This window comes from Varroa jacobsoni, unplaced genomic scaffold, assembly GCF_002532875.2.
Source record: "Varroa jacobsoni isolate VJ856 unplaced genomic scaffold, vjacob_1.0 scaffold_734, whole genome shotgun sequence".
NCBI classification, from domain to species: Eukaryota; Metazoa; Arthropoda; class Arachnida; order Mesostigmata; family Varroidae; genus Varroa; species Varroa jacobsoni.
This window is the reverse complement of record NW_019213636.1, coordinates 370,772-390,762: the sequence shown is the minus strand read 5'-3', so window position 1 is coordinate 390,762 and position 19,991 is coordinate 370,772. Positions and strand designations below refer to the sequence as shown.

At 39.4% G+C, this 19,991-nt stretch overlaps 1 protein-coding gene and 1 long non-coding RNA gene across 4 annotated transcripts; one reads left to right on the top strand and one right to left on the bottom strand.

Moving 5' to 3' along the window:
• LOC147753119 (uncharacterized) lies at window positions 1-19,985 on the bottom strand. The gene is made up of 2 exons (XR_015312150.1): window positions 15,111-19,985; window positions 1-2,350 (listed from the first exon to the last, which is right to left on the bottom strand). It is a non-coding gene; the product is annotated as an uncharacterized LOC147753119 (long non-coding RNA).
• Window positions 252-8,885, top strand: LOC111263097 (uncharacterized). 3 transcript variants are annotated; one of them, XM_022837901.2, is made up of 13 exons: window positions 252-321; window positions 2,171-2,357; window positions 2,773-2,945; window positions 3,243-3,382; window positions 3,600-3,765; window positions 5,205-5,381; window positions 5,566-5,783; window positions 6,414-6,550; window positions 6,706-6,856; window positions 7,127-7,291; window positions 7,459-7,651; window positions 7,945-8,121; window positions 8,387-8,885. In XM_022837901.2, the coding sequence occupies exons 1-12, from the start codon at window positions 273-275 to the stop codon at window positions 8,025-8,027; spliced, it is 1,839 nt and encodes a 612-aa protein (XP_022693636.1). In that variant the 5' UTR covers window positions 252-272; the 3' UTR covers window positions 8,028-8,121; window positions 8,387-8,885. The 3 variants fall into 3 exon arrangements, with proteins under 3 accessions (XP_022693636.1, XP_022693638.1, XP_022693637.1); XM_022837903.2 differs by lacking the exon at window positions 7,127-7,291; XM_022837902.2 differs by lacking the exon at window positions 8,387-8,885 and having other exon boundaries at window positions 7,933-8,121.
• Window positions 19,986-19,991: the final 6 nt, after the last annotated feature.

The following is a 19,991-nucleotide window of genomic DNA, read 5'->3' as shown; positions in this document are numbered from 1 at the left end:
TAGTCTTCCACCGTTTTATTTTAGGTAATTTGATAATTGCCTTATAGCTAGAAGGTTCATCGATCAGAGCTACAATAAATCTTGTTGAATCTTTCCATGTCTGTTAACTATGGTTATCGAGCAAGTTCACAGCCGCTTGAGCTAGATAGCTTCCAAATAAAAATCACTTGACTACGCCAGATATTTGATCAGCCGCCTCCGAGCTCGCGCGGCTATAAAAGCTCGTTCGTGATAACTGACCTTCATTTTCCGCATTTGCCGCAAAGGACTCTATGACGATGTGGCCTGCTTGGAGGACTCTAATACTATGCATCATAGCAGGTAAGTAAGTAAAAGCAGGTTAAAATTATCACATAGAGCGTGCGTCCATCAATGTTCCTTATCAATAATGATTCTGAACATGATGTCAGAGTCGTTTTTCCCAAGTGGACACTGCTTTTTCAATAAAATCTTATGACACGTGTGAAAATTTAAACCTTTTTGAATCCAGATTCCCTTTGCTTGCATGGGGTAACGTTATCGTTAAATATTCAATATCTTTCTATGAGGACGTAAGCTTATCTGTCAAATGATGAGCAGAGAAATACTAAGACTGGTATATTCGTCTAGAATATGTCAGCCGTACTACTTCTTATCGGTACATAGGTAAAAGTTAGTGTTTTTTGAGAAATTAGCGTAAATAATATTGTGTGAATTTACATTGCGTCTATTGAAAGCGTCAGCTCGATCACATCGATACGAGTTTGATCGAATACATTTTCCGTAAAGATAAATGCCCACATGACAGCTTGTCCTGCAGCAGTTTTATTATACGAAAATTATTTGTATCGTATACGCTCAGTCTACAATCATCGATGGATCGTAAGGTTTTTTGGTCTTGAAGCAATCTACAAATTAAGCGAACTCATTTCTCGAGTACTTTAATTTACGCTAGCTTCATCGCTCCCATATGTGGGACAGTGGGGTCAGGGGCTGCGTGTGCCTGTACAAGGTGACGTGCAGTATATCCTAGGTACCATGCAGCGTCCTACGGTGCAATATCATTGTTGGGCAATTTCTCCGATCGGACACATTTATCTCGTAATGAGACTTTTTAGATTCATATCGTCGTACAATATTATTGTATTTTTTTTTTAGAAATTTTTCCTTGCTTTGTACTTATTCTTATCTTTTAGGTCAAATTTTATGTCTTTCTAGAGCGTTCGAATCGTCGGGCAATCACTGCTTACAGTTACTTATTCAATCATTCTTTTAATTGCCAATCTATCATACTTCGTCCTGTCAAGTGTTCAATGGACCGCTCAGAAATGGTCATTATTTACGAAGTATAAGTAGAACAGAGTAATTACATTACACGGAATTCTGAGGAACCTTTGTGTTAACAGATGAATGTTTTTTTTTTTTGTTCTCGAACTGTTGAATTTTGTGATGTAGCAATTTTGTCGGCCAGAAATAATAGAATCCGTGTTGAAAAGACGCAACACTATTCAGACTCTACGGAAAAAACAAAGAGATTTACGACAACAATTAGGTAAGACGAGATCGCATAGAAAAACATGGCAGACAAAGCAATCACATGCATTTATATGCGACTATAGAGGCAAAGCAGTCTGGCTAGTTAGTACGCATTTCTTAAGCGCGCTGCCACCATCAGCATGAGGCTATCACTAGTTCAATTTACGAATAATTACCACGCTGTTTCATAGCTCCATTGAGAAAAAAAAAAATGGATAAATGGAGCAACATCTACACTGCCTTTCGACGATAAAGTATCGAAAAGGTGATTCTGAGGAGGTAGCGAAAAACCTATTTCGTCCTTTAGCATTTTGGAACGGTCATTCTGCATAACTTTTCCCACTCTTATTTTATAATATAACTTTTTACCCTTACTTTTTACTGTATTCTGCTACTTGAACAAATGTAAAATGAAAATTCGTTAGTTGTTTAGTCGCCTTTTCCCTATATATATATATAGGGATGTCTATATATCTATATAGATGAAGATATTCCCCTGGAAAATAATTAAATTCTTTTAGCCAATAGAGTGTATGCCGTCTTAAACGTACGAAATTCTTAAACGTCTTCCAACATTTGCTTGAAAAATACCTATTTTGAACTTCTTTCTCCGACCTCGATGTCAAACGATCGATTTTTTTTTGTCGACCCTTAGTGTGCGCAACAGAAGCTGTGTGTCAGTATGAAGACAGCTTCGACGACGATCGGGCATCGCGTCAGGACCAAGAGTCGGGTTCCCATGAGATGGACGCAAATGATGAAATGGAAGGATACGATAGTGATAAACGAATCGGCAACGGCGGGTCTGGGGGTAAAGAAGACGATACCACAGTAGCTTATGGGTAAGCGTGAAATGACGAAACAAACAACACAAAAATAAGAAATGGTTATCCACATAAATAAATCAGCTTGATATATATATGTGAAAATCAGAAATCCTGATCGCTATACTAAGTCTTTAATATTAGGTTCGTGCGTTTTCTTCTTGCTTGTCTCTTTTCAAAAGAACGTATTTAGAGGAAAAGCGCACTTTTGGTTGCGGTTGAAAGAAAAAATTCACCTGAGATTACTTGTGGGACCTTTTGAGCACTCTGTAGAATGAAGAGGTCCTTGCTTTAGGACACCTGGTCTCTGGTTTTTCTGCTGTTAAAAAGCAATGTAAATTGAAACGTGTTCTTTAACGAGTAGTAGAACTAGCTCTCTAAGGACCGTTTCCAAACATTAGCTGAATGACCGCTACATATGGCCATTTTACAGCAATGACGAGGCTCAAGGTGAGGAGGATTCACCTGAAACGACGACAATTGGTCGTCTACCGGAACGTGACTTGCCGTCAAACGGACCGTTTTCCACCCCGACGTCTGCAAAGTCGCGCCCTCAGAGTGGAGATGCGTACGTACAGTACCGGAGTGACTATCCTAATTACTTTGGTAAGCGAGTAAGAGGTCAAAAAACAATCTAAGATTCATTGTATAATCTGTACTGGTGTTAGTAAACTACAAGTCGGTTATGAAAGGTAGGGTAAAGGTAACCCCTTGCCCGTACGAAATATACTACTATTGAGCATTTAATTACAATAATGTGGCAAAAACGCTGAAATGACTGAACTGTTGAGATTTTCAAATCTCCGACCCAAATACAAAGCGAGGTCGATTTAGTCTAGAAAAATGGTCACGTCTCATCCTCCATAATTATTTGGAACGTCGTTAATTGTTTATTGTTATCAGGAAGGTACTTCGGTGAGTTATCACATCATTTAGAAAACAAACCTGCCCACGGTCCACCCGAAGTGCCGAAATACAACGTACCGCCATATCCATTACCAGATAGCAGAGTGAACCCTAACTTCGATAACGACCTGTTCGAGGTAAGCGGCAAGTCTAAACGTTTAGTCGGGAAATCTTTTCATAAGGATGTTTGAAGACAATAGCTCTTTCCAACGATGGCATATTTTCTAACCGATTCTCTCCATAGGCAGCCACCGTCATAAGTGAGACTGTACCAATAAATAATTAGCTCGTCGCTTATTAACCACCTTGGCTCATCTAAGCTGTACGAAGCACAATCTTTATGAAAACATTCAGACTGGGAGCAACAGCCAAACACTGGATATGTCGAGCGAAAATCAAATGCCTCCTGACTACCTTCATAAGCCGCGAATGATGGTCGTTATGGCGAGACTGCGCAAACGTTACGGTGCCGAAACGCATCCGTTATTTGTGGGACTTCAACCCGCATCGTTCGCCTTCAGTAAGTAGATTGAGCAAAGGTTATTGACGATGAGAAGCTAACTAGGGTGTTTTGACTCGCTCATCAGCGCTTTGTCGGACTCGAACGTTTATTCAAACAAAAAAAGGTCCATAACAATGCATCTTAAACCAGAATCAGAAACGTACTTAGAGATTTATAACACTACTCAAAAATTGCCCGTATGACCACCGTTTCAAATATCATATCGTTCAATTGAAAATCTAACAAACATTAATTTCACATGTCAAAATAATGCTATTTTATAACAATATGCTATCTTTTGTATAGAAGATGCACTAAAATCTACAGGCGTTCACTCGGATGTTGTCACTAGGGGCTTTTAGCAGGCAAGTTATAGTGGATTCCTGAAAATTAGGAAAATTTGGCTGGCTTTCGAATATGAGTTCCTCTTTGGACTTACAATGGCGGAGACAGTTCGTCCTATAAACCTTGCATTCAGTGAAGGTACAATTATTAGGAACGCTGTAGGTCGTGGGTTCCGCAAAATTTCAGAAAGTTAATTTTGAACACGGAAATGAGTTTGGTAGAAGAGACTCGGCGAGAATGAATGACAAACTATTGACAATTTATTCATCTGAAAGTGCCCTAGCATTAGTACCCAGCTTTAGTCTACGTAAAAATACCATACCTGTTCGCCTGGATCAAATTAATGAGGTAAAAAAGATGTACCAACGGACGTTATGTCGCTTGAGCGAGGACCAGAAAAACACGTAAGGCGCACTTACTTCTCTTTGCTGAACTATGCTGATTTTTGTACCAAATCATGACTTGTAATAGGCCATTCATCATAATCCTAGACGATCATATCGGCTCGTGGATGCAACTAAACCGGCGGGTCATAATCTCAAACAAGTATTCACTTCCAAGAACTTACGATGTCCGTTTGGCGGCCCAATGCAGCCTACAGCTTCATAAACTCTGTTTTGTAAAATTACGGCTGAAGTGTACTGTCAACAATTGGTGGAGGTGACAGTAAACAGAGGCAAATTATTTCTATTGCACAGCAGCGTTCGGCGTCGTTCCGACAAAGTGACGGTGGGCAAAATGCAGAAATTACGGGTATGGGCTATGCTCGCCAGATATTGGTGCCATCGATTACTTTTGTGAAATCTTGGCGATTTTTAAAAGAAAAGTCATTCAAATCGATGTCGACATTGCCGTTGAGAACATGCCCCGAACTTCCACAGCAGCGAAACTAACAAGTTACCGTCCAAACAGCGGAAGATTATACTACTCATACCTCGATAGGGAAAGAATTATTTTCGATAAGCGGGATTCGCTATATCAACTTTCATACGATCTAACGCACTGAAAATTCGAATTGATATTTAACCTAATACGCGGCAAGGTATCGAGGCTTTCCGCTAGATGTGAAAGGATACGATTTGTGTTAATGTAACCAAATTTTGTGTTTCTAGCTCGCATTACATCTGTAGCTGCTCGCAGCTCTATAGAAGTTCCAGAGTCGAAACTGATCCAGTTCACTCATAACCTAACACAGATAATAGCGAGAGAAATGGAATCCCTGAAGGGTCGTCTGCGTACCATGGAACTCGAACGCATCAAGCTGTTCACAGTCTTGATTCAATTCAAGAGTAAGCTTTTGTTATTATGGCAGTAAAGTAGTGATGATTTTTCACGTTGAAATACATCCTGTCTTTGCAATTGAACGTAGACTATTCAATCAGGTCGCGACGGTCGCCAGCTGAAAAGCTGCTACTGACGCTACAGGGTTTCATTACATCTACGATCTTATGAATAGAACTAATGAACTTTCAGGTATTTTGAATGAGATGTACGAACGCTCCACTGCGGATGGATCTGTATATGCCAATAGACTAAATATGAGTCAACATGAGATGTACATCGCCAGACTGTGCAATCTGTTCATGATTCCCTGTGCCGTTACTAGACTTAGCCCGCTTACGCCTGACGAAATTAAACAGATTAATTATGACGTCGGACTGTTTGATACTAAGATCAATGACAAAAGCAAGGTTCGTGCACGATACGAAAATTGACAAGGTCTATTCATACTATTTTCGAATAAAATCGATCGCCCGGTCGATTGTCGTACGTCCCTGTGATAGATAAATGGGTAACATGTTTTGTTGGTGATCTCAGGGATACGTAGTGATATAAAGTCGAAAGGGTCAGCCGTTTGATCTAACGCGTAAAGTCGGTGGCAGACATAAAATTTAAACTATTTCCACCTCATATAGTAATCATTTGGGTTAGTATTGACAGATGTTCTGCATAGTTCAGTGTACACAATGCTCTAGCTGATTTCAGATGGTAGAACCAATCAAAAGCTCAAAAGACAGACATACGTTCATTTCCAACGACGCTATAGGACATTAGCCTGAATAGACAGTTTTCAATACGATGACTTTCTGATTCGAGACTCATAAGAGGAGCATTTTGCACTGTCATAAACTTCGTGGTGGGTTTAAGCCACTAACATGAACGAATGATATAGTATGACCAGCTAGCTAACACGTCTGAAATAGATTTAAAATCTCATAATTAGGAGAAGTTGATACTTTTTTTAGGAGCTCGTATGCACCGCTTTGACAGAAAACGACATCTGCTTACTGTGACCATCTTTCATGCGATGAATATTTCAGTTGGTTTTAACCAATCGTATAAGGATGATACTTGTCAGAAAAGCCTACGATGATAAAAAAGACAGATTAATTCCTAGCAGCCCTAACGAGACTAGCGACTATATTTCCAAGGCCAGCAAGAGGAACAGTAAATGCAGGTACACAAATCAATAGACAAAACATTTTCTATACCTAATGAAGTTATGGCCTTGATGATAAGGCATGACACCCCACCGATTCGAGCTGGCATAAGTTAGTAGATGATGAACTTGTACTATCATTTTAAGTCTAATTATTCTTTCTAAATCGCCAGTGATGTTGCTACGTCGCTGGGGTCAGCACTCCACTGCTCGAGGAACTCGGTTACGCCGTCATCGAAACTTAGCACTACTGCTCGGGAGGACCAAGATAGACACGAAATTCTACGATGTAAACTACGCCGATTACGAAACCTCTATTTACTGGTGAGTATTTGCGTTTAACTTTTCCACAAGCGACGTGACTCAGCTGTATCTACTTAAAGTATGCTTCGGATACAACGGAAGTCAACGACGGCATTTCAGCATTCGTCTCTTCGTTTTGACTGCATCCTTTCATCGAAAAATCGCAATATTAATCAAGTTGTTATTAAATCAGAGAATCTGGATGTTGAGCTAATTGTCGATCACATCTATTTAGAATGTGACTTACATCTCGGGTTTTGTTTCTTTTCTCATGCATGCCTATGGTCTCAGGTTCGACCTCTTGTCACGGGAACTAAGCTGACCCGGACAGAGCTCCGTGAGATCTTCCGAAGTCACGAAGGCTTCTTTGAGCCCGGACTGACGGAAGCACAAAAAATTGCGCTTGTCTACAAGATGGCTGAAACCATTCGAACGGCTTTCGTCCCTCGACAACTAGTCAGATCAGATTCGTAGCCTTTTAATCTTACAGCTGCTTGCTTTATTTGTTAACAAAGATTTCGCCTGGGTCCTAATGTGTCCTTGCCATGCTTAAATTCACTTGGCCACTAGAGTGTCGCTGAGTAGATTGTAATGTTAGGTTTCTTGATCTCTATATCAAGCAGGTCTTGAATCCGAACTTGAGTACGTCTTCAGCGATGTCAAGTTCTGCGTCTACGATAACCCCAATAGTTACCTCTCCAGGTAGCGAGTTGTCTCCTGCATCACCATTTGTACGCTCTCCCCTTTCGATAATTGCACAGCGTCCGAACAGCGACTCCAAACGTGCACCACCTTCGGACAAGATGCATGTTTCAGGTGAGTACGTTCAATAGCGATCCACGGAATAGCTAATGCACCTTTACGACATAGTTACTCCCACCAGTAGTAAACAAGTGGCGTTGAGGTGATAAGTTATGATGGCTGTTTTAGTTGTGTGGCACGTTCAATGGGCTGAAGAAGCCAGGTACGTTTATCGCTGTGATATTGGGATGTTTTTTTTTACAAATAAAAATAATTGCAGTGCATTAATTAGCCGATGTCTCATTTTGAAACAAATGTGATTTTCTATATAATCATCTTTGTTACATCTATGATAGTTTAAATTGCAGGCAGGATACGGATGGACCTGAACGTCGAGCGAGATATGAATCCTACTCAGGAAGGCATCCTGCCGCATTTCCTTAAGAGATAGGACCATATCAAACTAATCAGATCCCCGATACGGAATTGTGTTGGGGGGTGTTTCTGCTTTTTTAGAGAGCATTTGTATGCTATTCGCTGTTCAGGTACTAGCCTCTTCCCTAGACCAGTGCATATACAAACTTGTTTTTCCTTCAGTTAATTTCACAATATGACGTTATTGCTGGAGGTTATTCTGATACGAATTATATTGTTTTTGAATTTTCAAACAAGTATGTTTCTATGTGATTGAAAATGGTAGCAATATTAGGAAAGTGTTATTATATTTTACGTCTGTCTTCGTCAGGTCGTATGTAACCAATAGACTTCTCGGATGCGTTACAATGACTGTGAAATCTGGTGTTTTTTCAGAAGTAATCTTCTTTCTTGTACACAGAAGCAAACCTATCGGACATCTTCAATCAGATCTGTATTGAACAAGCGTTAGACAAATTTATTTCATGGATGCTTGTACTGTCGTAGTAAATGTCGGTAGAAGCCTGTCGATATAGATCTTCTTAACCAATTGTAGAATGCTCAAACAACGTTACGCTTAAGCAATCTTGCACAGTAGTATATTGTATCGTATATCCGTATATATATTTTGGATCTAATTTGTCTACCCTTTTAGGGCTATTCATGTATCCTTCAATAGTGTTTCGCGGATTTGTTCAGTTTTTCATTTTTGTAAATATGTTATATAAATCAATTTGATTGATTTAGAGTATTCTGTCAGTGAAAACGTAGCCGAATTTTCTCAACCCGCAGTAACCTCTATGTCGACAAGTTAGCCCTTGCGTAACTTTCTATAATTTTTGGCTAACAAAGAAACAATAAATAAAGAAAGCAAATTCATCCTTTTAAGACTTAATTTTTATCTATTTATTACATTATTTTGATTTTGCTGCTTCTGCTCCGTACCTGTGCCGTCTACGTCGGTTTGTTCTGCGATATTAAGCATATGACCCTCTTAATTCCGTTGAAGTAATATTTATTATTAGACTCGGGGATTATTAGCCGTGTATTTTACGCTCTATTGAATATTTTCGATACTTGTCAAATACTATCGCACAGTCTATCCGAGGAAAATTCATCATAAAATGGTGACGAGGGTTCAGCAGCCGCACGCTGCTCAAATCTCTATAGTGCATTTGCCTCTATATGTTTATGCTCTATTTCGTGGAAGTACTAGCTATGAAAGTATTTATTTTCTGATAAGCGGCAAAGCAAGTGTTCTTGTCGTATGCGCAGTCAGAGGAAACTCATCGATGTTCTTCGAAAAATCTTCCAGAAGCTCTGAGGCTCACACCCGGCCATTAAAGGAAACTGCCAGTAGCTAAGAAGGATAAGCCCTTCTACCCTGCCGTTGGCAGTACCATTCGGACATGTTGTATATGTTAATCATACACTATATCGTTCGTCCGCTTTACCAGCCTCGAGTAATCCGACAATTCAGCCCAGTTGACGATCCATCCGCTATCACCAAAAACTCCTCCTTGTGTTGTGCTGCCTGCCTGCCTCCTTGCGTGGCTGGCTTTAGGATCTAAACAACTCAGGCCTATGGTTGCACGCAGGTTCTATTTGTTATCCAATATTATAGTGATGAACGCTAGCTGTGCCGACCAGAGTTTTGTGTTTCATTTCAACGTAGAGTTTAAAGTCTTCCCAAATTTACGTTCTCGACTGCTTCTTTTGACAGTGCCACAGAACAAGCTCTATATATTTCTCTATTCGGACTTCTATTTTCACGCGGCTCTTTTGTTTTTACTTTTATATTTTTTCCGTTTTTTACCAACGTTTTTGCTTGTTTTGTTTTCACTTTTTTTATATGAGCTGTCAATTTGATACTTCCCTATTCGGCCCCGAAATAATAGTTGTCGTGTTGTAGGACTCTGACTGTGTTAGGGTTAATCTTACTGCTGCTGTAGTAATGTCTATAGAGACTACTCTAAAATGGTATGGCACTTCAAGCCGAGGGTGGGCCAACACAGAATATTATATCACTCAGCAGTACCGCCTTACCCTTTTTTCGCCATTGCTGGCTCGCTTCAAAACAGCGATATGCAAAACTACGTTAAACCTGCTTAGAACAAATCCTATACAAAATGATACTCTGTACCATAATTTTTATTGTTTTTTTTTTTTTAAGTTTACTTTTTTTTCTAGCTTTATTCATTTTCATCGTTTCGCTATTATCGTTATTTCCTTACACAACGATAACGAGCATTTAGAGCGATCAGTCGTTTGGTTATTATTGATTTTTTTCTTACGCTTATTCTGCGGTCGTGGCTATTTTTATCAGTTATAATAGTAGTAACGATAGTTTGTTTCCACTTATCAGCTTGCTTCTAAATCAGTATAATGATTCCTTTTATTTATTACTCTGATAACTACAATAAAGTGACTCCTATTTGCTCGCGCACGAGTAGAGTTTTGACAAATATCATCAAGTTTCTAGAAAAAACACTATCGAAAATGGTACAACTCGCAGGTCAGAAGTAAAAGCGGAACAAGTAACTTTCCAAAATTATCATATATCCAAAATACGAATTCGAGCATCAAATGCTAGTTCCCAAAATTCTGGTGCTACTGTCCCACCGTCTTCAGTATAATTTTAATTATACATAAATGCGTGTATACGGTTGAATATACATGCGTATCAAAGCTGTTTTGTCATGATTTCAGTCATACTAATATGGCTCCGCAGTTTTATGTAAGCCAAAACTTAAAATAACACGGATGCTGTTTCATCCTGAGATTTTGAAAGTTTCCAGCGGCGTCTAACGGCAACGGCGGATTCAAAACTCCCAGGTCCAGCTTCCATAACGTTCGGCGTATTCGATATACAAGCTCAGTGGTATGCACGAATTGTGTTTTATTTTTTTCATTTTTATTAGCCTTTGAAAAAAAGTGCGCGAAGCTTCATTATGGCTCGTGCTCTTCAATTTGTCTAGCAAATCGTCTATGGTTTTCGATGATCCGAACTCGTTTACAGTCAATGCAGTTGAGTTCGACAGGTTCACCCAATCTTCTAACCTCAGATCAAAAATCAAACGAATCTGTAACACGCTTTTATCTCTAAATGCCTAAGCTTCATTGTTACTATTTTATTCCTGTCATAAGATCGCGTTCGATTCGTGTCTAGTAGGGTTTGTCCTATGCGGGAAACGTGTTATTAGATTTGAAGATAAACCGCTTGCTTTGTTTAGGGTCAGTCTCAGAAATCTTGCTATTTAACTATGTTATTGACTACGGAACATCTTCACGATAACTCGGCCATCGTTGTATTTTACGTCACTTCAACTTGTTTTTATTTGGTGGCCCCACATGACTCATTTGTCGTAGGTATTGAACTACATCATTTTCTGTTTACCTAACATTCATATATTAGTTATACTACGGCATTGCGATCGTAATGATGGTCGCATTACTGTTATGAACTAATTCGTATAATAGTTTGCCCTTTATGAAGTGTCGGGGGGGGGTAGGGAATTTCGTGTTCCTAGATCATAGTAATCATCAAACACGTCCCTTCTAAAATTATTGATCGTAAATTTAGTTTAGCCGCTATGACGTACTACTCTGACGAACAGGCGATTTGGTATACAAGTGCGTAGAGCACTTGTACGTTACAGCGTTCAATTGTGGCCAGTTCAGATTGAACTAACGTCTGGATCGACATTGCGGTTAAGGTGACGTCTGATTATTAAGATGTATCATACAATGAGAAGGTTACGAAGCCTTTGACAATTGGGAAATCTATCACTGATCGCTAGCATTGTGCCTCTTGCGTCAGACAAGAGTCTTCGCTTTATTTAGATTGATTACGCCTAAAAAAAAAATGTATGTAAGTGTTACGTCAAAACACTGCCATCGTAAATGCTATGTTTTTCGCCGCAAGAAACAACGAAGCAGTCTGCGTGTATTCTAGCACGAATATCGGTGCGAAATTTAAACACAATACACTAAGGTGCGTTACCCCCATCGCCGGCCGCATTTCGAACTGTATTGTTGTCTAATAGATAATTAAAGCGGAAACATAATAACAATATTCACCTATTGTCCTTGTAGGTAAAAGTAGCATTTAAGGTGTTGATTGGACAAATTTTTCACAAATCGGCAGCGGTTTCTAGCTGACGAAACCGACTCAGAGCGCGGAGCACGTCTTGCCGCCAGCCTAGAACAAGCAAACCCGCTTGTATTTTATAAACAACACGTTATATGTCATAACAAACTTTGCTATATATATATATATATGGGTTCTAGGTCGTCTACTGGGGTCAATCTAGAAATAGCGGGTCACGACCCCTTGTATAAAAGCAAGGCCCCCGCCAGACCAAACGCACAATAAGCATGTCGTCTCAAATCGTTGTGTTTCCGTATCACTATATAGGCTTTTTATGATCGCATTGTGGCACTGCAAATCTTTTTTAGTGCATGCGCGTGCTTTCGATAATGTGCGAATAGGAGCTAACAATGGGTCTAACGTATCGAGATGAACGATATACAGATTGAATTTATGTCAAACGATGGTGATGGCATGCAGTTGTCAAAAATAATAAACTATCTAATAATAATAATAATAATTAGCAGAAGGGTATTTTTTCTTCACATGCTCAAGAATAGCATAGATAAAAATATTAATATTTTTTAGATAGCAGCGGAGATGTATTTGATAATAATCAACAGGGAACATTGCGGTTGTTGATTGGCCTATGATTACGGTTGATAATGGTTTATCAACACGGTAAAGAAACTTGACGGTCGTAATGTTACTAAAATTACAATAAATTCTACTACGGATGTGTATACCGGCTATTTGTTTTTAACTTGTATATACAACCGCACGTCATCGTAAACGTGAAAGCAAACAAATGGTTATTATTCGGTGGATAATGAAATTGGGTGATTTTCTATTCGGGAGCAATGAACAACAGCAATCAACAGCAGCAAAAACAAAATTAATTTAAAAAAAAATAACCAAATTTAGAAGCGCACTCCAAATTTCGGGTAAACTAGAGGCTGTGAGATAGCCTCACAATATGGAAGCATAGACACAAAGGGTTTTTAGGTCGGCGTCCATTTTACGATCGCCGAAGAGCCATTGCATATCTCTGGGTGCCAGTCCACATAAAACAAGATCTCTGACACCTTCTCATAGACGAGAAAGCTCGAAACTTATCCCAAAAAGTTTCTATAGCCATAGAACGAAAAAAGCTAGATTTTAATCTAGAAAATTTGTGCAGCCAAAGACTGTACCATATATCATCTATTTAGAGGTGCTCGATCACGCTGGAGATAACTTCACTACGTTGTGCAAGCCGTACGATATGAAGATCGCTCAATAAAATTTAATTTAATGTCCATAGTGACGACGACAACGAGAATGTGTCCGTTAACTGCAATACAACAGTTAGGTATCCACAAGATAGCCACTAACTATCGGAAGCTGCTCGATCGATGTTCTCGTTTGTGTAGGCTATTTGAAGTGACGAGCTCTCGCCTTCCCCCTGTCTTCGCCACTCTATTTAATGCATTGTCTAAATGAAAAAAACCTCCAGCGGAAGCAATATTTACACTTGACTTGTCTTCTCGCACGCGATTCATTTTCTTTTCCTCTTCCTGGAAAAATGGCTACAAAGGCGTTAGTTAAGACCTTCGCATTTTGTGTACGACTATCGAATGTCTGCCGGCACTAAATAACGTGCGATGAGTTTACGGATATGGGCCCGCGTTAAAATGGATAAAGGTCACAGTTAGACGTGAGCGGCAATCGAATCCAGTTGTTCCCTGCAGCTCTGAAAAACCCGAATCGTTAGCCTCCTAATTCAGCCGAAGCCCTCAGTATACACCGAGCGTGCACTACGCTCACTCATAGATAGCGCTTAACGTACCGATACAATCCTAAGAACGCAAACAGGAAATCTGTACGAAGCGTCCAGTCAGTTTAAAAAAAAAACTAACTCCCTTAGCAACTATAACTTTGGGCGTTTCACGAGCAATTTTCACCAAGTTCTTTTGACAGGAGCAGCGTTCTTCAATTAAGAAGCGGTCTTCTAGGACCCAAGCAGACCTGCATTTGGCCGACGTTTGCTCGTTGTGATTGCTGCATTGTACTTCACCGTTGTATGGATCCTTCACGTTACGCAGTGCTCAAAAAACAAGGCTGCCACCACATGTCAGAATATCACCTGGAAAGCTGAAATCTTACTAGAGCCCAAGTTTACCGGGGCGGGGGGGGGGGGGGGAATCTATCCAAAAATGTGAAACTTGCCGACAGCTACTTACATATTGCATTGTCGGGCCGTGTCTTTCTTTTACATGCTTTCGAACATCAATGAAAATATGCGCTTTAATCGTTGACTTCGTGGGGTAATTACCCCGTTCTCGTAGCATATTACATACCGTATTTTTTGAAAAAAATCGCCTGCATCCTTTCAATAGGCTGTCTATTCGTGCACTCAACATGAGTTGGAAGACCGGGGTCCGTTGTATGCAATTTTAGTGCGTGCTAATGAGCTCTATTATCTATAAACTGCATGATATATATAGATGCGGCCAAGTGTTGCCATTGATTATTATTGCCGAGTATGTCCTATACTGTACTACAACGCCAAGCAGAGTACCGGAAAAGATTTTTTACAGCTAATCTGCTGTGCAAAACTGGTGCACGTAATCGAAAGAACCTAGCATGCGTGTCGGTTGAAAACCACTTACTATACAATTAGTTCATTTTCGTACCTGATGAGAAATCATCGAAAATTGGAATGCTGCAAAAATTTTCGATATCTCATTTCTACTACCACTACCGTGTCTAGTATTTTCACAATTGCATCAGCACCAATGAACAGGCCAAAATCGTACTGAAAAGCGTTTGGTTTCGGCCTGGACCACGAAGTTTCTAGGTAGTATCTGTCGGTGTATGAGGTTGCATTTTTGCTATGTTGGTCCTGGATTAAATGGGTGACATGGTTGCATTGCAAATGCTCATCATGTTTCCGGTGAGGCGCAAGCAATGGACAAATAACACACACTCACACATACCCACAGACACACACCCACAGGCAGACACACACACACACACACAAACGCTTACACACGTTCTTGTCGTTGCTGGGTGCGATAGGAGATCGATATGGGGTATGGTGGAGATGTCTGAGGTGGTGATTTGGTGCTGTTCAGGCAGAGTAGTTGACTTAAGTAGGCTTGGCATGCAACTCGAGGGTTCCACCCGTAAATCTTATATGGACTAGGCTACGGGCGAATCGCCATCCTATAACAGGCAGAGAAAAAGAACGCACAACAAAAAAAAAAAAGAACACATCAAATCATTACATGAAGTATTTGCAATACATAAAGCTTCCAAAGAGTACAATGTAAAATGTAATGAAAAAACGTGTTGACTAGATACATTCAGCACATGTGTTGCAAGGGCTTCCGTTCGACAATCAGTAAGTGCGTTGCCTAATTTTACTAATGCATCAGTAAATCAATTTAGATCGGAAAGAAGATCTATCCTTCGAACTTGAACACTTTCTCTTTTCTCCTACCAGGCGTACAAATTATCGAAACAAGTGAGGCAATGAAGCAGTTGAAAAACTCCCAGTGGGCGACAAGTTGAGATTTTTTCGCACAGTGCCGAATGTCTTGGACGGAAAGCAGCCATCATAGATTGATCTTGAACGGCGCCATTAAAACCAGCTAACCGAGTCATTCGAGTTGAACGATTTTACCATTTTCTAACGAACGGCAATTTCCTACGATAACATTTAGCAAACGGTTAATAGGGAAATATAAATACGTATTGACCGAGGTTTCTGGTTTGGTTTATTCTTGTTTTGCGACCGCAAAGCGAAGGCCTTCAAATCAGGCTGCACAACTTATTTGTAGTATGCCGAGCACACGAAAAGGTATTGCCAACAACGTCTCAGTGTCTAGGAGACCTCAAAGGAACAGCAAAGCAGGACCAGTGATCATTACTTATCTATATATATACATATATTATATAAAGGTTATATGCTAAAAATGCGGGCAACGGGGAAAGGTGGGTTGAAATTGTGAATGGAAAAAGATCAATATTACTTTCGTACGGTTCGTAAAGAATATTTACCCGAAATCAATGATTGCTGATAAGGAATATTGATTGAGAGAAAAAAAGCTTTGTTAGAGTGCAAAAGCGCACCCAGACCTACTTACGCCTATACGATATATAAGTATAGTAATATTATTGTATATATATAACTCCGCATAGGTTGATTTTACGTGTTTGGCTTTTGCTAACTGTTGCTCATATTTATTTCTCTTTCCTCTCGCTAGTTAATAATAATAATATAATTATTTCTCTTATAATAATCATTATTATTATCATTAACAAAATGCAATGCGATTCAACGACGATGGATTCAATGATTGGCTATTTCTATTTCGTTATTATATTGTATGTATGCCTCCGTATGCCCATATACGTAGACGTTATAGTAAATAAACAAATATATCAGGGCATATGACCACCACTCAAAGATGAATCGTTCATATACCATAACTGTAAATTTTCATTACACATTCAAATGATTATCGGCTAAATTATTTTCTCGTCGTGTCGTGGCCCATTTATCCGGTCTACTTCGTTTTTCGTTTAATTTCGTGTGCTCATTACCAGCCGACTCGGCAAGACGATACGATATCACTGTCGCATTCAGTCGTTGTCTCCTATTTCGTATACATACATACATACATACATACATACATACATACATACATACATACGTGCGGTACTAGTAATCATAATAGGAATAATGGTAATACTAAATGTGTATGTTTTCACTTAATGAAACTGGTTTTGCCAGCTTTCCTGCCGTCCTGGTTAGCCGTTTTGTTATCTACTTCTAGATTGTCGGTACGGAAGATAGCAGCTTTTTTTTTCAACAATTAATCGGTTTTTTGCTTTGCCAAACGTATGATCATCGTATTTTAAACAGCACTTCCTTTGTTTGTCCCGGCCAGAAGGAACACGAGGCATGCGTTGTCGTATACTTTCGTTCCTCGTCTTCTTTCTATTGTTATGCTAATTAACAAACTCTCGACGCGGACGTTCTAACTAGTTTATACGTTTTCCGCTAACTGCTTCTGGTAATTAGCGTTTGCCAGGAGTCTGCTAGCTGGCTAATGGTAATAGCTTATATGCAAATCTGAGATAACCTTTGTTTTCATCGCCACAATCTATCTATCTATCTATCTATGCTTAAAACTCACGCGTGTATTAGGTTATACTTAGATCCTGTCGGCCTCAATGGTAATAATTTTGGGGTTAATTAATACGAACAACTACAATATTACCCAGTCGTCTAGGGTTGCGACATCTGGGCTTGGATGTTGTTTATATATATATATATAGATTTTAATGAATCTGTGTAGCTTTCATATCGGTCTATATTGATGGCTACTGGTGTTATCAATGATATATACGATATAATCATTACTTTAATTATATTCATTTTTTATCGCCATTAATAGTATGTATTGTTTCCACTATAACTACTGCTATAAAAAACGGCATCTTGAGTTGATCAGAAAAGGTCGCCATCTTGCAAAGGCACTATTATTCAAGCAGGGCCTGACTCGAGCGAAAATTAAATTGTCTTGTCCCGATTTGATCAGTCCAGTGCCTCCGTTGGCTTTTACCTTGTTTAATCTTGACGGTTTCGTTTTTATTTTTGTTTCGCCTAAATAGCTACGGCTGTTAAATCTCAATAGCGAACCCGTGTTTGAATATCGGAGACAAATGCCGGCCGCGCCTTAAGCTACCGAGACCTAATTGTGACTGCCTTGGCTTGATTCAGCTTTCACTAATGCTATCAATAATAATGATAGTGATGAGCACGGCGGTTCCACATCTACCTTCGAAAGAATACTCCTGATATTAGTAGGTTCGAGTAATTTCCACCTTGATAACTATAGACGTTCATTTAGAGCGCGTGCTATCAAAGCCTTTTTTTCTAGCTGTCCTTGACCGTTGCTGCCGATACACAAACAATGGCGAATTGTATTATAAACTCCTGTGCGTATATATAAGCGTTCGATAGCAGTAACTACTGATCAGTTTCGATTAAATAAATGTCATTCTTGCAACGTGTTGGTCTTTGGTAGCATGGAGTGATGCAGGACCATGTCACCTGGTCGAGTCTTGGCCTGCCAAGTTCTTCAGTTTTTTTCTGTCTTTGAGTGGCAACCTACTAGTACATACATAAAAACTAGTTAAGTTATCATTGTTACTCCCATTATCGTAATCGCCTTCGCGTCCAATAACGCTATTGCTAACAATACAATACTTTAGGGCTTCTTCATAACTAACCGTTTATGATGTCATTAATATCAATGTTGTTTACTTTTTGAATTGAAGGTATCATCATCGTTCGTGCTTTGCCTCGTATATAAGTTTTGTTATCCTTGACCTGTTACCTTGTTGTCCTTATGTTAACAACAGGTCACTTATTTATACGAGGAAGACAACGGCGCGTGCCGAACTAAATTTTTTTCAAGTAAAACGACTATTCCATTGGATTTTAATTTCACACCGCAGTTAAAAGCAATCTACAGCAACATGTTTGATTCGCACGCTGAAGGTTGAGACGACGCACAGATTGATCAATAATTAATATTAAAAAAGATGATGGTCTCGGTGAGATTGAAGCAAAACATGGTGTTGTCATGGCTTACCATCGACACGGGGTCCTGCGAATGTCCCTGCACATCTACTTGACATAGGTCTGAGTTGCTCCAAACTCTGCGTTTTTTTGCGCCTAGTATTTATGTCGTTTACAATGGTTTATGTTACGTGCCGTTTTTGCTGATCCTTAGAATATCCTCAAAGTTTTGCTATCTGATCGTTGAGGACAGGCGGCATCCAGCGCCACAGGCCCGGATCTCAGGGGGTGCTTGGGTCTTGCTGTCGTCTCTGATGAGGATAAGCAAGTGTTACCCAAGTAATGTTTTGACTATGTAATCGCGGATGGATAATCTATACCACCATTATAGTCATAGTGGTAATTCATATTACTTTTGATGCTTTTTTTTTTTTCTAAATATAACAGTAACTACACGTACATGCTACTACGACGCATGTCTGCACTGCGCCACAGGGTCAAACTAACGTTTCCATTGTTATCCAATGTCAGCCTTTTATCTTTGCCGTTTCATAGTACGAGTTTTTTGATCTATCGGGTTCTCGTCATTGTCATGTTATGCTTTTTGCTATCGTTGTTGTAAGAAGAGAGTATCGTATATATAGTCCTTGCCGTTGTAATGATTTTATATGTATATATATATATATATATATGAATACGTTTTTGTATAATTAGTACATATATTGTCATTACTAAGATTAGCATTATAGACATGTCTCCTTATACTGAGAAGAATATGGATGAATAAGACATACAGTTAGTTTCTTGTTGTATGCCATATTCTACGTGTTTGTTTTGTCTTCGTCGTGCAATTTCAGACCCCCTCTTCTCTTTGGGCTTCCTTCATTTGTTTTTAGAGTAGGCAATCGTATGCATACGAATATAGCCGTTTATCATCTACCTTTCTCTATTGAACTTTTTTTTTTGTTTGACATCTCTATCGTTTTCGAATATTCCAGTTTCACGCTTTTTATAGAAAATACAAGTCACGTATTGTTTCCGGGTTTCTTTGGCCCACAGCAATTACGACCCAAATACGATTTTTGAAAGAGTTTGGGCAAAAACCTTTCGCCTGTCTGACCCGCAGATCTATTATACCCATCTCAGTGATCATTGTGATACGACAAATAAATGGGGTGTGGAAATATATCAACTTAAACTGTGGATGCACTATTAGACAATAATATCGAAACGACTTACGGCATTAAAATTAGAGAAGAAGGTGTGTGAGCTTACAATATAGCAACAGCTTGCGGTAACACTATTGGCAAGGTGATGTATAAATTGTGTGACTA

Excerpts from the sequence above, each read along its gene's own strand:
- LOC111263097 (XM_022837901.2), top strand. The coding sequence starts at position 273 with ATGACGATGTGGCCTGCTTGGAGGACTCTAATACTATGCATCATAGCA. Across the intron at positions 6,551-6,705 it reads AAGAGGAACAGTAAATGCAG|TGATGTTGCTACGTCGCTGG; the intron begins GTACACAAATCA and ends CTAAATCGCCAG. Across the intron at positions 6,857-7,126 it reads TACGAAACCTCTATTTACTG|GTTCGACCTCTTGTCACGGG; the intron begins GTGAGTATTTGC and ends CTATGGTCTCAG.